The 16987-nt window shown below is 43.0% G+C and overlaps 1 protein-coding gene across 1 annotated transcript; it reads left to right on the top strand.

The window, feature by feature from the left end:
* Window positions 1-10579: 10579 nt before the first annotated feature.
* LOC308661498 (transcription factor Jun-like) lies at window positions 10580-13789 on the top strand (the record flags this gene model as incomplete). The annotated part of the gene is made up of 1 exon (XM_081316446.1): window positions 10580-13789. Exon 1 carries the CDS (start codon window positions 12476-12478, stop codon window positions 13787-13789), a length of 1314 nt encoding a protein of 437 aa, XP_081172572.1. The 5' UTR covers window positions 10580-12475.
* Between the last annotated feature and the right edge of the window lie 3198 nt (window positions 13790-16987).

Raw genomic sequence — 16987 nt, 5'->3', positions numbered from 1 at the left:
ACCGTAATGCGCGCCTTGGAAAGGAAGGAACTATAGCGTGCTTCTGTGAATTGCATTCTAAGTGCGGCAGTTTAGACTTACCTGTTAGGAAGGATATTTATTCCTAAAGAAATTAAGTTAAAGGATGTTAACCATCTAACATAATTTTTATTTATTTTTTATTTTAATCCCATTTTATATCCCGCCCTTTCTCCGAAGACTCAGGGCGGCTTACAATTTAAGCACAAATCAAATGTGCTTAGCAATAGCCTTCATTCTATGTATATGCCTGCTTATTAGGGCTTTCGCCCCCCCCCCCAAGCGGCATTATTACAAAGTCAGCTTAATTGCCCCCAACAATCTGGGTCCTCATTTTACCTACCTGGGAAGGATGGAAGGCTGAGTCAACCTTGAGCCTGGTGGGATGCGAACCTGCACTAATTGCAGGCAGCTGGTGTTACTTAAGGAGGCATTAGCCCACTGCTCCACCAAGGCATCCAGACCGTTAAATAATAGCAAGAAATTACATTTCCTGTATATTTAACGGACATTTATTCTTCCCTCCCTTCCTATCCTTTTCTTTCTTTTTTTCTCTCTCTTGAGAAATGGTAGTTTAAAATACAGCGTTAAAAGGCCTCTTGCACTAGTTTAGAGCTATGATGATTATTTGTCTTGCTATCAGGGATGCTTATTAGGGTTTCGGGTATAGACAGTTTCCAGATTTTGGGCCTGTGTTGTTACAACGGGTGTAGTCCTACCATAATTAGGGGTTGGACAAAGTGTCCTCCAAATGACAGGAATGCATTATATTCTTTACTTACGTATACTTTCGCTTTTCTTTTTCAACAAGTGATACAGTAAAAATAAGAATGATGGGATAGGGGCGGATTGCAAAAGTGGCAATTTGATTTGCATGAGCATTTAAAAATATACAATCCAGTGGTTCACAGTAGTCATCCTTCCTTAACTCAGAAAATGAAAAAAAAAGATATAAAATATGTCCCCACTTGCCAGTCCGTTTTGCTCTTGTGGCACCTTCCCCAAATCACTGGAGTAATCAAGTCTTTATTACTGTCTTGGACATAAGCCATAAGGAGTTGAATACAATCGGATAAAATTCATTGCCCTACTTTGGGAGTGGCACTTCTGATGGGCATGTTGATTGGTTTTCTGGCATCTCCTTCAGTGCTGGGAGGACTGAGTGAACTCCCAATGAAAGTTTGGCAAGACATAGCAGGACATTCAGGTATGAGAAAGGAATTAACTGGAGGAGGGGCATTTCAGGTATAGGTGCAAGTCTGAAGAAGGCTCTGGATTTTAACATGAATATATTCTATGGGGAGAAAGGGTTAATAACTTTACTGCTAAGACAGGGCTGTGGACCAGTACTGGGCCATGGCATGCCAGCAACCGGTCCACACAAACAAAGCCCCATCCGTGGGATGAAAGCAACACAGAAAACCACTCACTCTCCGGTCCACAAAAAAACCTTTCTCCACAGAACCGTTCCCTGGTGCCAAAAAGGTTGGGGAACTCTGCTAGAATACACTAATAGAGGTAGTCTTTGACTTACAACCATTTATTTAGTGATGTTCAAAATGACAAAAAGTGAAATAATATCAGCTTTCCTCTGTACTGAAAAGCTGGAGACTAGCTGTTCGCAAAATGGGTAAGAGGGACTGCCAGGTATAAAATGAACTCAGGAAGCAAAGAAAAAATGGCTGTGAGGGAATGCATATGTTTTCCCGCAATTCCAAACACATCTCTCTTGCAGTTAACACCTGTCCTTGCCTCCAGAGTAAGTGATAAACAAATATTTTACACAGCATGAAGCTATAATGACTATGTTGGCCTAAGAGGAAACAAAATTACTTTTATTCTGGTACAGTAAAAAATTACTTCAAGCTGTTCGTTTTTGGGTTGGCTATAAGATGACACTACAGTCATATGATTTAGGGTAAAGACTGGGATTGTTAAAAGCATGGGTGTACAATGGTATAAGTAGACAAAAAGTTACAGATTGAAACTAGACTTAGGATGTCCCTGTGAAGTCAGAAGGGAAAAAAGAATACTTTGGCTACCTAATGAGGAGGAAGGACTCACTGTAGAAGAGCCTAATGCTGGGAAAGGTTGAGAGCAAGAGAAGAAGGGGACGACAGAGAATGAGGTGGCTGGATGGAGTCACTGAAGCAGTAGGCGTTAGCTTAAATGGACTCCAGAAGATGGTAGAAGACAGGAAGGCCTGGAGGATCATTGTTCAGGGGGTCACGAGGTGTCGGACACGACTTCGCAACTAACAATAAATTATTTGTGTAAATTTGCTTTATATTTATACATTGATATTTACATTGCTGATATTCCTTTTTCCTCATTACAACTCTTCTCAATCACTAGCTCATCCTGTTTATCCCCAAATCTCTTTCAGCTGTTTATATCTTGAACTGAGGGATGAACTATTTCAGATATAAAAAGGAAACACAGTGGGCTTCCGGATGGCAAGGCAACGCTGGAGGCAGCCATTTCTTGGCTGTCAGCCTCGCGGCTCCGTAGAGCTGCCGAAAACAGCGCCAATCAGCTGTTCGGCGGCTCGGAAGCCCCCACCTCGGGAGAAGAGGAGGGGGTGAGCGTCCAGGTAGGGGTAGAGCTCTCCAGGGCCGCCAGAACTTAGAGTTTTGGCGGCGGAAGGATTGAGCCCCCCCGAAGCCTGGGCATGCTCCGGATTGCGAGGCGCCTCTGCTCCGGGTTTTTTGGAGCAGAACAGGGCGTTCGCAACCATCCCTGCTAGCAAGGAAGAGCTTTTGAGAACGAGGACGCAGGCAGAGCGATGCAGGAGATTTTGGTGAAGATGATGTTTTGATCTTTAACTCAATGGACTTTGCTGAATCTGCATGTGAAAGTGCGTAGTTAACAATAGAGGGTGAAAATGGCGGCTATATCTTCTAAAGTTCCTGCCCTGAGGCAGCAGTCTTCGGTGAAAACTTCATTGTCCTCTGCATCTGAATCTGTATCAGCTTTTACAGCAAAAGATTTGCAGAATCTGTTGCAAGAGACTATGGAAAAGCAAATGCAGCAATTTGTTGAGATAATGGAGAAAAAGTTGGAGGAGAAGTTTACAGAGAAATTAAAAGAAATGAGAGCAGACATCACATCTGCAATAGAAAGCGTGGTTAAAAGTATTGAGATTTTGGATGAAAGAGTGGAAGATCTTGCTCAAAATGATATTAGATTGGAAGCCAAAATGACAGAAACTGAAAATGTAATAGAGAAAATGGACTATGACTTGATTTCGACACAGTATTCTCAGATGGAGTTTGCTTTAAGAATCAGAGGCCTAATAGAAAATCCTAAGGAAAATTTGGAGAAAATGGTTTCTGAGGCTTTGGAAGGGGTGTTGAAGCGACCAGCAGATGAAATAATGCAAGATATAGATAAAATCTTCCGTGTTAATTCGTGGATCGCAAGACAAAGGAAACTACCCAGAGATGTGGTGGTTTATTTTACAAAGAGAATGATTAGAAATGAAGTTATCCAGGCCTCCTACAATATTGATTTTGTAATTGCTGAGCAAAAAGTTCTGATTTTAAAAGAGATCCCTGCAAAGATTTTAAGAAAAAGGAAGGAATTTGCTTTTTTGACACAAGAATTGAGACGACGTGATATTAAGTTTAGATGGCAAATACCAGTGGGTATGGTTTTGACCTATGAAGGTACGAGGTACTGTTTCACCACGGAGATTCAGGCACGTGATTTCTACAGTAATGTTTTAAAAGTAGTCCCCATACCATCTTTGGAATCTACCAAGAAAAAAGGTGAGAGTCTCAACGTTCCAGAGAGAACCCGCAAGTTGCTGAAGGGTTAACGCAGGCAGATGTGAAAGATACAGGAGTGGGTCAAATTTCATTATCACTGGAGAAGGCCAGAAATTGGAAGAGGCGTGCTACTTCTGGACGAATGAATCAAGCCTGAAGATTTAGTCACATAACTGTAAGAGACAATAATGCAATAAGGATTATGGGAATTGGAATTGCTAGAAGGACTTATTTGGGGATATATTTTTTACCCTTATAAAATAATTATGTATTATTTCGTGTTGCTTTAGTTCTAAGATGATTATGAAAAGTTAATTGGGAAGATTTGTAGTAGTGTTTATTGATATTCTGTAGGTTATGATTTGTTATTTGGATGAAAAATTTTAAGCTTTTAGTTGGACAGAAGAATAGTTTTATAAAATTGATATAAATTGTTTTCTTTGTGATTGAAGTTAATTGGTAATATTTTTATGGGTAATATTGCAATAGGTAAGAGAATATAAGAATATAAGAATGATGTGATTATATAAAAATTTCTTAAGTTTGGAAAGTAATCTATGGTATTTTAAGTTGTATAACATATTAGGATAATGTGAATTTAAAGCTTAGTTGGAATGAGGAATAGTTTTAGACAATTGATATAAATTGGTTTATTTGAGATTGTTTTTATTGGGTATCAGATTGGAAGGTATTATTTTGTATTTGAATAATCATTGATATGATATATATATATGTATGTTTGGAATTTACCTATATGAGTTAAAGTTTGATAGTTTGAATAGTTTAGGATTGTTTGCGTAAGTTAGATCATGATTGCTTGTATTTTTATACCCTGTGTTTTGCTCTGGGAAGCGGGGGGGGGGGAGGGGAAAGGGAGGGAGGGGTTGGGGAGGGTTGGGGAGGGGGAAGAGGGTGGGGGGAGGGGGTTGGGAGGGTTTTTTTTTCTTTTTTTTGGTTTGTTAAAGATAAAATGTATTGTAAAACTTTTTAATTTAAAAAAAAAGGAAACACAGTGCAATGTTAATTGTATGCACAGCTGCCTATAAATTTAAGGCATGGATAAGAACATAAGAGTAATGTGTGGCATCAGATAAAGGCCCATCTTGGTTCCATATTTTATTTCTCAGTGACTAACAAATTTCCTCTGGGGTACTTTCAAACAAGAAAGGGTATATTTCAAACTGGATGTAATGTCAAATCTTAAAATCTAATGGCCCTTGATAAATCTGTCCACCACCTATTTGCCCAGTCCATCTTATATTTAATCATCTTATATTGCATTTTTCACTTTGGAATTACAGCATAATACTTGAGCAAGCTCTGCATATGTCTCCCTCATATCTTCTATTAAAAACCTATTTGAACAATGCTATCAGATATGTATACAACAAAACAACAGTTTATACATAGTGTACTATAATTTCACTTAGCAGATAATAGCTTCGCATGGCCATTATCAGGGAATAGCAGGGTAAAGTGCAACTCACATAAAAAGAATTTTAGTGCCAATTTTCATTCTCTGCCTGAAGCCATACAACTCCCACCATTCCCATTCAGTGACCATGCTAGACCATAGTTGTAGATGTAATGTGAAGGAGATTAAGTTTGTAAAAGTAAAAAGTTTATAGTGACATAGTTCTTTTCTGAGACTTGTCTCATTCAGACAAGAAATAAGCACTATTGATGTGAAATTTAATGAACGTCTGCTGACTAGGATTGGATTTCTTCTGAAATAACAGGTTATTCTACACCAGGCATGTCAAACTCGCGACGTCATGTGACATCACACGATGTATTGCAACTTTTTCCCCATTGCTGACAATGGGGTGGGTATGGTTTTAGTATGATGCATCCGGCCTGTGGGCCGGCAGTTTGACATGCCTGTGAATCTACACGTACTGGTTGTTGTACTGCAAAATAACCCCATTACCATTTATCAAGCTGTGTCCTCACAACAGAACTTATCATCAGGTGCTTCTGAGACCAGCTGCAATGAGATTAAGGGTTTTGATATGGAACTAGAGTTTTTCACCTTACGTCAGCAAAAGACATCCCATGTAGACATTCTAGTACAGGGGTGTCAAACTCAATTTCATTGAGGGCCGCATCAGCATTGCGGTTGCCCTCAAGGGGCCGGGTGGGTAGGGCCAGGGTGGGCGTGGCCTACTGGGTGGGCGTGGCTAGAGTGTGTATGCCCTACTGGGTGGGCATGGCCAGCTCTACATTATTCGCATCAAGGGTGCCTATGGGGGCCTGGGCAGGAGTTGGACAGATCTGAGGGTCTCTGGCAGAAGGAGGGTCTCTGGGCCAGGGCCAAAGCAGTGGGAGCCGTTCCCTCCCTGTTTCCAGGATGGCTTCGCGGGCCACAAAAAACCACTTCGCGGGCCGGATTTGGCCCCCGGGCCTTGTGTTTGACATGTCTGTTCTAGTACATATGGAGGAGCTTTATGAGATAAGCAATTTGCAGGAATCTGTGGTCCACAATGGGATCCTTTTTCTTTCCATCCAGACGGTGCTGCGCTCTACAGCTATTTTCTGCAGAGGAATTGGTCATTTCACTGAAACAGCCTATTTTTTCTAATGAGAATATTGACTTCATGGAAACTTGGCCACTGGTCTACCATGAAGTTAATATTCCCGTTAGTGAGCAATAATAAGGCAAAAAAAATCCCAACAACCTTTTCTTCGTTAGGTACAGTGAGACAAAAAAGTATTTAGTCAGCCACCATTGTGCAAGTTCTCCCACTTAAAAAGATGAGAGAGGCCTGTAATTTTCATCATAGGTATACCTCAACTATGAGAGACAAAATGGGAAAGAATCCAGGAAATCACATTGTAGGATTTCTAACGAATTTATTTGCAAATTATGGTGGAAAATAAATATTTGGTCAATAACAAAAGTTCATCTCAATACTTTGTTATATACCCTTTGTTGGCAATGACAGAGGTCAAACGTTTTCTGTAAGTCTTCACAAGGTTTGCACACACTGTTGCTGGTATTTTGGCCCATTCCTCCATGCAGATCTCCTCTAGAGCAGTGATGTTTTGGGGCTGTCGCTGGGCAACACGGACTTTCAACTCCCTCCAAAGGTTTTCTATGGGGTTGAGATCTGGAGACTGGCTAGGCCACTCCAGGACCTTGAAATGCTTCTTACGAAGCCACTCCTTCATTGCCCGGGGCGGTGTGTTTGGGATCATTGTCATGCTGAAAGACCCAGCCACGTTTCATCTTCAACGCCCTTGCTGATGGAAGGAGGTTTTCACTCAAAATTTCACGATACATGGCCCCATTCATTCTTTCCTTTACACAGATCAGTTGTCCTGGTCCTTTTGCAGAAAAACAGCCCCAAAACATGATGTTTCCACCCCCATACTTCACAGTAGGTATTCTTTGGATGCAACTCAGCATTCTTTCTCCTCCAAACACGACGAGTTGAGTTTTTACCAAAAAGTTCTACTTTGGTTTCATCTGACCATATGACATTCTCCCAATCCTGTTCTGGATCATCCAAATGCTCTCTAGCAAACTTCAGACGGGCCCGGACATGTACTGGCTTAAGCAGGGGGACACGTCTGGCACTGCAGGAGTCCCTGGCGGCGTAGTGTGTTACTGATGGTAGCCTTTATTACTTTGGTCCCAGCTCTCTGCAGGTCATTCACTAGGTCCCCCGTGTGGTTCTGGGATTTTTGCTCACCGTTCTTGTGATCATTTGGGTGAGATCTTGCGTGGAGCCCCAGAACGAGGGAGATTATCAGTGGTCTTGTATGTCTTCCATTTTCTAATAATTGCTCCCACAGTTGATTTCTTCACACCAAGCTGCTTGCCTATTGCAAATTCAGTCTTCCCAGCATGGTGCAGGTCTACAATTTTGTTTCTGGTGTCCTTCGACAGCTCTTTGGTCTTGGCCATAGTGGAGTTTGGAGTGTGACTGTTTGAGGTTGTGGACTGGTGTCTTTTATACTGATAACAAGTTCAAACAGGTGCCATTCAAACAGGTAACAAGTGGAGGACAGAGGAGCCTCTTGAAGAAGTAGTTACAGGTCTGTGAGAGCCAGAAATCTTGCTTGTTTGTAGGTGACCAAATACTTATTTTACCGAGGAATGTACAAATTAATTCATTAGAAATCCTACAATGTGATTTCCTGGATTCTTTCCCCCCATTTTGTCTCAGTTGAGGTATACCTATGATGAAAATTACAGGCCTCTCTCATCTTTTTAAGTGGGAGAACTTGCACAATTGGTGGCTGACTAAATACTTTTTTTCCCACTGTAGATGAGGTAAAGGAACAGTAGATAGTACTGGTTCCACAGTATGGTTGCAAAATAGTTCTCTTCGTGTGTGAGCATATTTGCATATACTATATACGTGACTACACATTTGTACAGATGGATAGAGAGATCTGCAATTGGAAACGCTCATTCTATAAAATAAACATACAGATGATTCTTCCCATTTACTGCATGTTTAAACAGTTGACTTCCCCATCAATTTTGAAGAAGTGTGAATCTGGGTATATTTAATAGGGGGGCACTTCCTAAAATCTGTTCATAGAAGTAACTACTTAAAAGGGGGGAATTCATGCCAGATTGAAACAAAATTGCAGATTTGCAAGCGAGAAAGTTTGTTTCAGTTTTGTTTTAGTTTTAGGAAGGGCTCATGATGTATTAAGGTGAGAGAGGAGTATTCTATGTTCCTATTCAAGAAAAAACCCAGAAGAGGCACTTAAGAGACTTCTCCATGGATAGTAGAAGAACATGGGGAACTTCAATTCTTTGTGGGTAAATAATACCTGGAAAACCTCATTCATCTCTACTACTCGTAGGAAGGACAAAAAACTATGACTATTTAGATCTCATCTTCTGACCAGGACACCACCAGTAAGATAACCTTCACTGTTGACAACAGGAGAAAACCTTCCGAATTTCTGATACAAGAGTCCATGTTATTCACAAGTGTTCACTTCCATTGCAGGTCTTCTCTTTTGGAGGTTGAGCATCAAGGTGTTTTTTGTTTTTTAGTTCTATCACTAATGAAAGTCCAGCAAAGTAGGACAAAAGTAAGCAATACAAATGAATATAGAATAATGCCTCATCACCCATTAGCGGCTGGTTTTCTTGCTGGTGGAAAATGTTAGGTGGGACAGAAAAGGAAAGCCACCAGTTTACTCCTTCAATTGAAAAAGTGTGGACTGCAACAGTGGCCAGACCTGTTATCAATGCATAGCAAAGGCAAGCTGTGGAACAGAATTGTCTACACTGGCATGCTTTTCTGTTGGCTCAAAGATGGGAAGAAAGCAGATTGCTACATGTTTACTTTTTTTGTAGTATTCTTGTACCCAACATATCTGATTAGCCATATATGTAAAGATAGCCATATGATCAGGGATGCCTTTGTTCAGGTTCATTGTTACAACGTCTTGGACAGAATAATCTCACAATTGTTTTAAATTCATCTGAGCAATTTTATTACTTGACACGTTTCAAAACTGCCTTTCGCTAATAAACTGCCCAATAGTCTGTGGAATAGATGTAGATTAAGTCAATCAGAGTATACTCATTGAAATAATTTGATGAAACTATTATGTTGCACATTAGACTTTCCTTTCCCTGTAAGATTAACACAGGATTCCCCAGCATCTTTGTGTAATACGTAAGTTTTGTAAATGTGGAATTATCTTCTCCATATTCCACTGACTGAAGCAACTCTTTTGGCTGAAGAGATGAATTGAATACCAGCTCTCAAACTTGAATCAAACATGATAAATTTCTTACTTGCTATTATTCATAAAATTAAAATTCAGAGAGAACCCCCTATAAATTACAGGGCGCAACATAGACTTGATTAGACCCCTTCTAATAAAATTGTCTGAGAAAGCTTCAATAACAAACAATGCACAGAATGTGATGTCATTCATTCAAGGAAGTAACCAAAAAGAAATGTTTTGCAGATGAAGTCCACTTTTTATTTTAGGAGTTAATCAGAGTTGGAGGAGTGGGTGGCCGGTGATGCAACGATATAAGTGGAACGGGGCCACAAATTTTGGGTTAGATTGGGAGTGTTAAATGGGAAATTGTCTTCCCCTAAATCAGTATGTTTACCCCTGACTTTTTGCAGTGTGATCTGGATGTTTCGATAGGGGCATAAAATGAAATACAGACAAACCTCAACTAATGACCACAATTGAGCCCAACCTTTCTGTTGCTAAGCAAGACAGTTGCTAATTGAGTTCTGCCCCGTTTTAAGATATTTCTTGCCACAGTTGTTAAGTTAGTAACACAGCTCTTAAGTGAATCTGGCTTCCCCACTGATTTTGCTTGTTAGAAGGTTGCAACAGGTGATCATACGACCTCTGCAACCATCACAAATACATGCAAGCACCTGAATTTTGAGTGGATGGCAGTGCTCTACAGTAAGTAGTTCTCCTTCCTCCAGGACTGGCTACAATTGGTGTTGATGGGGTCCAGACATAAGACTCCTGCATTTCAGAATGCCTCAGGGTTTGACTCTCTCCCCACTCCTATTTAACATCAATATGATGGTGCTGGATGAAATCATCAGTCTTAATGCTTGATATCAGTATGCTGGTGGTTGTCTGTTGTGGCTTTACCACAGCCTGCCCCAAAGTGATGCTCTCAAGGTTATTTCAAATGCCTGGAAGTTATGGGGATCTGGATAGGGAAGAACAGGCTTAACCCTAGCAAGACTTTTTTCCCCCCTATCTTAAAACTCTTGTGGGATGTTTTGGCTTAAGGGGGGAAATGCCTCTTTATCAACAGCTAAAGCTAACTTATGGCTGTCTCAGGCATGGTTTGATTTGAGGTTAAGGTAGAAGCAATATTATCTGGCAAAAAAAATAGAGTTGCCGGATAATGTTTGTCTAGTGCAGGCATGTCAAACTCACGACGTCACGTGATGTTGCGCGACGTACCGCAACTTTTTCCCCATTGCTGGCAATGGAGTGGGTGTGGTTTTGTCGTGATGCATCTGGCCTGTGGGCCGGCAGTTTGACATGCCTGACCTAGTGCTTATACGCACATTGGGAAAAGCTCTTTAGCAACACCTCTTTGCTGAATGTAAGTAGCCTAATTCCTACAGGTACTCCTTGATTTACAACAGTTCATTTAGTGACTATTCGAAGTTACAACGGCCTTGAAGAAAGTGACTTATGACCATTTTTCACACTTATGACCATTGCAGCATCCCCATGGTCACCTGATCTATATTCGGATGCTTGACAACTGACTCATATATGAATCCCTTTTGCGACCTTCTGACAAGCGACGTCAACGGGGAAAACCAAATTCACTTAACAACCGTGTCGCTAGTTTTAACAACTGCAGTGATTCACTTAACAAACGTCGGCAAGAAAAGTCATAAAACGGAGCAAAATTCGCTTGGGACAAAATTCTCACTTAAGCAAGCATAAACGTTGGGCTCGTTTGTGGTCGTAAGTCCAGGGCTTTCCAGTATTTCCTCTTCCCACCCCCCACCCCCCACCGCATCCCCTTTCTAGTCGCTCTGTATTTGTAACGAAAAGGCCCTTTGTTTCAATGTGGAAAAAAGCATTTTCTCGAAAGGGGGATGAAAGCAGGAAACTGTCAGATGAGGGGTCGCTCGTTTCTTTTCTTTTCTTCTTTTCTTTTCTTTTTTTTTAAATTTTATTTATATACCGCCCTTCTCCCGAGGGACTCAGGGCGGTGAACAGGGCAAATATAAAAAATACAAAAATACAAAAGTTAAAAGAAAATTAAACATATGCCCGACTAAAAACAGTAAATACAAATATTAAAAATGACCGTAAAACCCAACCCATCCCCCATCAGGCCAGGCCGGCTTGTTCAAATAAGAATGTCTTCTTTTCTTTTTCTTCTTTTCTTTTCTTTTCTTCTTTTCTGGCTAAACGACGTCATAGCAGTTCGGCTACGACTTACCCTTTGCAGCGGTTTTTTGCTTTGCCCGTTTATCGCATCGTCCATCGGACTGCTGCTCTGTCAGAAAGTTTGGGGGGGGGGCGAGAGGAGGAAACGGGCACCTTCCTGCCCTTAGTTTTCAGGCGAATCTGGTAGCCTGCGCGACTTTAGTTGGAAGCCCGAGGAGGCGTCCCTGCCGCAGCAACAACGTCAGGGAGCGAGAAAGTTTCGCGGCGAGCTTTCGCTTTGATTTCCCTCCTAGCCTCCTCGGCTGCTCTCGGCGCCGGGAAAGCGCCGCTCGCCTCCCCTCTGACTGCATTATGTTTGTTCGGCAAGAAGGGAGAGGAGAGCAAAGGAAGCCAGAAGCAGGCGACGCGGCTCTCGTCGCTCCGCCCTCCGATGCTGAGCCGAGAGGGCCGTGTGGCCGCCGCAGCCCCAGCCAAGAAAGGCGGAGTAGCAGGAGCTGCTGCTAGGGCGAGGCATTTTGACATCAGTTCCTCTGCCTGCAAGGGGAAAGAAGAAGAAAAAAAAGAGTTTTCTCCCCCGAAAAAGCCGCAAGTCGAAAGCGCCGAGCCCCGGGCGGTCGCCTCAGGGGCGGGAGATGGCGAGCCGGCGCCAGGCGTGAAAAAACTCGCTGCAGCCCGTCGCCGCGCTGGAAGCGAAGCTCGCAGCCGGGACCGCGTCGTTTCTCTTTCGGGAAGCCAGACAGACCTGGGGGACTGGCGGCGGCGGCGGGGGCCGCGGCCGCTCCCAACCCGCCGCCGTCCCGCCCAGCATGAGCAGCGGCGGCGGCGGCGGCGGGCGCACTGGCGCCCGCGTGGCCGTGAAGATGGAGGTAGCCCCTTACTACGGCGAAGAAGGCTTGGAGCTGCTCCCGGACTTCGTGCAGCTGCCGGGCTTCGGTGGCGGGCCCGGAGCCGGGGGACCGACGGGACTCGAACCGCCCGAGGAAAGCGGGGCGGTTCAACAACGCAAGTTGCTCCTCGCCGGGAAGCAGCAAGCGCCGCCGCCGCCGCCGCCTCTTCCTCTTCCTCCTCGGGATTTAGGGGCGGCCTCCCCGGCTAATGCCACCTTGCCCCCGGCCGGGCCGTTCTTGCGTTCCCGCGGCGTCCCCGCCAGCGCCGTGCACCGCCTCATTCAGGAGACGGCCGTCGGTGGCGGCGGCCCAGAAGTGGGCCCAGCCGTTTTGCAGCCTTTGCTGAAGCTGCCGGCGGCCGCCGACTTGGAGCAACTGCTGATCCAAGCGGGCAGTCCGGGCCTCGCCGGCCCATCCAGCCCCACCGGCGGAGGGCCCTCGGTGGCGGCGGCGGCGGCCGGCGGGGCGCCCTTCTTGTACCGCTCTCCGCAGTCCTCGGCTCCGCCGCCGGCGGTGACGCAGGAGCAGGAGGGCTTCGCCGACGGCTTCGTGAAAGCTCTGGCCGATTTGCACAAACAGAACCAGTTGCTCGGGGTGACCCCGGCGCCTCTCTCGCCTACCCAGCACCCGGGAGGGCCTTGCTGCCCGTCGTCCAGGCAGGATCCCCCCGCCGTCTACACCACCTTAGGCAACTTCAACCCGGCCAGCCCATCGGCCGCCGGCACTTTCTTCGCTCCCCAGCCTGTGGCTCGTCTGCCCGCCCCCGGCTCGACCGGCAGAGCTTTGGAGGAGCCGCAGACTGTACCCGAAGCGCCCGTAGTGTCAGCTCCGCCGCCGCCGCCTCTTTCGGGGCTCTCGTCCGGGGAGTCCCCTCCGCCGCCTTCCTCCTTATCGCCGCTGGACGCGGAGAGCCAAGAGCGCCTGAAAGCGGAGCGCAAGAGACTGCGCAACCGGATCGCGGCTTCCAAGTGCCGTCGGCGCAAGCTGGAGCGCATCGCCCGCTTGGAGGAGAAAGTCAAAGCGCTCAAAGGCCAAAACGCCGAATTGGCCGCCACCGCCAGCCTCCTCCGCGCCCAGGTCACCCAGCTGCAAGGTCGAGTCCGGAGCCACCTCTCCAGCGGCTGCCACATCAACGCCGCCGCCGCCGCCGCGGACCCTGCGCAGACCTTGGCAGTGGGGGTTCAGCCCCCCGGCAGGGAGGCAGCCACAGAGCCGGAGACCAGTGCTTGCTGAAGCGTGTGACTTCCCCCCCCCCTAAACAAGGAGAGACCCATCGTGCACCCAACTTTGCCATGCATGGCAGAAAGGGGTTTAGACCTTGATCCCATGGTTTTGGGAAGGGCCGTGGAAGCCCTGCCTTCCGTTTCACATCCTTTGGCTTCTGCAGAGTTCCTCATTCGTCTGAAAAGCTGAAGGGAAACAGTCCGCTTCCGCACGCACGACCACCCACCGTACAGGTAACTTAAACCAGTTTTTGATAGAAGTCAGAAGAGCCAGAGAAGAACCTGGTGTAACGGCAGAGAGATAAATAGGCCAGAAAGAATATCCCATGGAACAGAGTCGGACTTCACAGTGTTAGCCTTTCTAGAAACAACTGATTAAAAAATAACAACAGTCATCCTTTTAACCAAAGGTTGGCAGTTTCAAGCATCTCCAGCAACCAGCAGGTTTCCTGCCAGCCCACCTAAGTAATGAAAGTAATACTGAAATTGTTAATAACCAGCTGGAAATAATGCTCCTGGGTTCTTTTCAAAAGCACCAAGCAGTTGGAGAAGCCTTCAGAGGGAAAGAGGGGAAGTGTCAAGCTTCTCCAACTGAAGCCCCTCTGACCACTTTCAGCCTGTGAAGAAGTCTGGGGCTGGATTCTTTGTTGATCTTCAGAAAGCTGCAGCTTATTTTTTTTTCTAGCTTTCTTGCCCTGCTTAAAACCAAGAACCAGAGCTTTGCTGACTAGACATAAAAAACATGTCTTGTTGATGGAAATCCAAAGGTCTCTTCAAAGATTATACCTGTGGACAAAAGTTATCTTTGTGGAAGACTTTTATGTGTTTTAGAGAGTCTTAAATTTTATTTTTATTCTGTGGTTGAAGGTCATTGAGTGTAATATGTATTAGCATTTCTGCAAAAAAAAAAAGTTACCAGGGATGGTTAAAGACACTCCAGTATGTTTTGCTGAAGATGTATTTACAGCTTTCTAATGAACAGTGTGGATTTTCTAAGATGGGATATTAAGGGAATAGTAATATGCTTGTATATCGGGCATATTACTCGTTCATTTTAGTAGATGAATCATATTTTTAGAGAGAACAGCTCTAGAGTGCCAGTGGATAGAGTTGTGAAATGTTTTTCAACATTTAGAAGAATTGTGCCAAGTTAAGTCACTTTTTGTGTACAGACTATTTGTTATTTTCTTGCTGTAGAGGTTCTCTGGATTTGCTCAGTGCTTGAGAGACACTAAATTTATATGTGTAAGAAGAGAATTATGGAGTATGTGGCTGGGTAATTTTTCTTGATAAACAAAAGAAAACAGTCGCATAATTTGTCGTTATGAAAATGTTGCCATTCAAGCTAATTTCACATTTCTGATGCGGGAGACTTAGCCTACTATGCCATATAAAATATTTATTTAAAAAGCAGATTTAAAGAAAATGCTTTTCACCTTTAGATCTATGAGCTCTATATTATTTCCTGTGCCAGCGCAAAGTTGGGGTATGGGTGGGTGCACTTATTTATTAAAACTATAGGATATATGTTTATTTTTATAACGTGCGAGGGGATAAAAGAAATTGTTTTTGAAGAAAAATATCAAATGCTTTATCTTTTACAGTATACATTCCAGCTGTAATTGTTCTCAGTATGATCACAATTATCGTGCTATACAGAGAAAAAAAATTGGATTTTTTTTTAAAAAAGATAAATCACTTAATTCAATTATGTTTTGAATAATTCATAGAAAAAAATTAATAGAAATGTAGATAGCCATATATTTTTAGAAGAACTACATATAAGCTATTTTATTTTGTCCAAAATGTAAAAAATGTTGTTCTCAGGATGGGAGATGGGAAAAGTAAATGTACAAGCGGAGTTTGAAAGGTTCGCTGAGTTTTATTTTAAAATGGGATCAGAAATAACCATTGTTTTTGCTTGTTTTTTTAAGGGTTTGGATGTTTATTAGTATTTTGACAGCTTTATCAGTAACTCTGCCAAACTGTTTATCATAGATGACAGCCCTCCCTACCAATTTATTTCATTGTATAAGTTTAGATAATAGTTTTTATCTTTCTTCAAATGCAGTTTTCTTATGTCCTGTGATTTTATTTTCTGTTTCGGCTATAACTTTCCATGCAGTAAAAACTTTTATTTTGCCTGGAAATATTGTGTCAAAAAGATACTGGGGCACAGTTGATTTTTCTTTCATGCTGGATTATTGACATAACCTGCTTGATAACCAGGTTGATATTTATCCTAGACTTAGATGGATGCCTATGAGGGAGTCATATTTTCAGAAGAAATGGCAATTAGGAGCTTTTTTATTTGGAATCCTATCACTGCAAGTGTGAAATAATCTATCTTGGCATTTTAGGAGTAGAGGGAAAACTGGTGAAGAAAATCTACATTAATTTGTCTAAACCATCTTGTACTGATTGACAAAGATACTTTACTAATATATTCTTTGTCTTTTCCTCCAGATGTGATTTTTTTTATTTTTTTGGAATGCAAATCTAGTATTTTCACAGTCATCATCAGTGTGAATAATTTTCTTTCCAATTTTGTTAACAGTTCAAAATCAGATGTTTTCAATTTTTCTCTAGAAGATGTAATACTGAAATAGGAGAATTTCTCAGGTAAGTTCTGTTCTGGAATATTGCATTTTGGAAAAAGTGCTTAGAGAAATCATTATTCCTACTTCAAAAACAGCAGTCTGTTTCTTAATTTCTTCACAAAAAAAAAGATACATCATAACTGAATCTGCTTTGATCTTGGCACTCCAGCAACTCATTATCTTGCTAATGCTGTATGTATGTTGTAACAGTTTTTGCCAAAAACATGGTGTGCTTGAAATATTTGCAGTATTCTAAATTGTTTGCCTTTTTTGTAGCCTATTTGGCAAATATTGCCAATGTATGCCGTTTTTGAAGCTTTTTCCCATGAGGATTTCTCTAAATATAATGTATTTTGGACACAATTTCTGGATGTCATATTTTTAATATTGTATTTTTTTCATGTACTAAAACCTATCTGCCAGTGTCTTTCAAATCCTGTTTACATGCTGCATCATTTGTTGGTTGAATATCCCTTATTGCTGGGAATATACTTATTCCCAAGGGAAGAAATTTCATCCTTATGCAAATTTCATCCTTATGTTTTTCTCATTTGTTCTGATTACTGTTTTTTTGCATGTGCCTCTGAACTACTATTACAGACCTGATT

This window comes from Vipera berus, assembly GCF_964194415.1.
Source record: "Vipera berus genome assembly, chromosome: 2".
Lineage (NCBI taxonomy): Eukaryota > Metazoa > Chordata > Lepidosauria > Squamata > Viperidae > Vipera > Vipera berus.
Note: the sequence above shows the minus strand (reverse complement) of the source record. Positions and strands in the feature narration are given on the sequence as shown.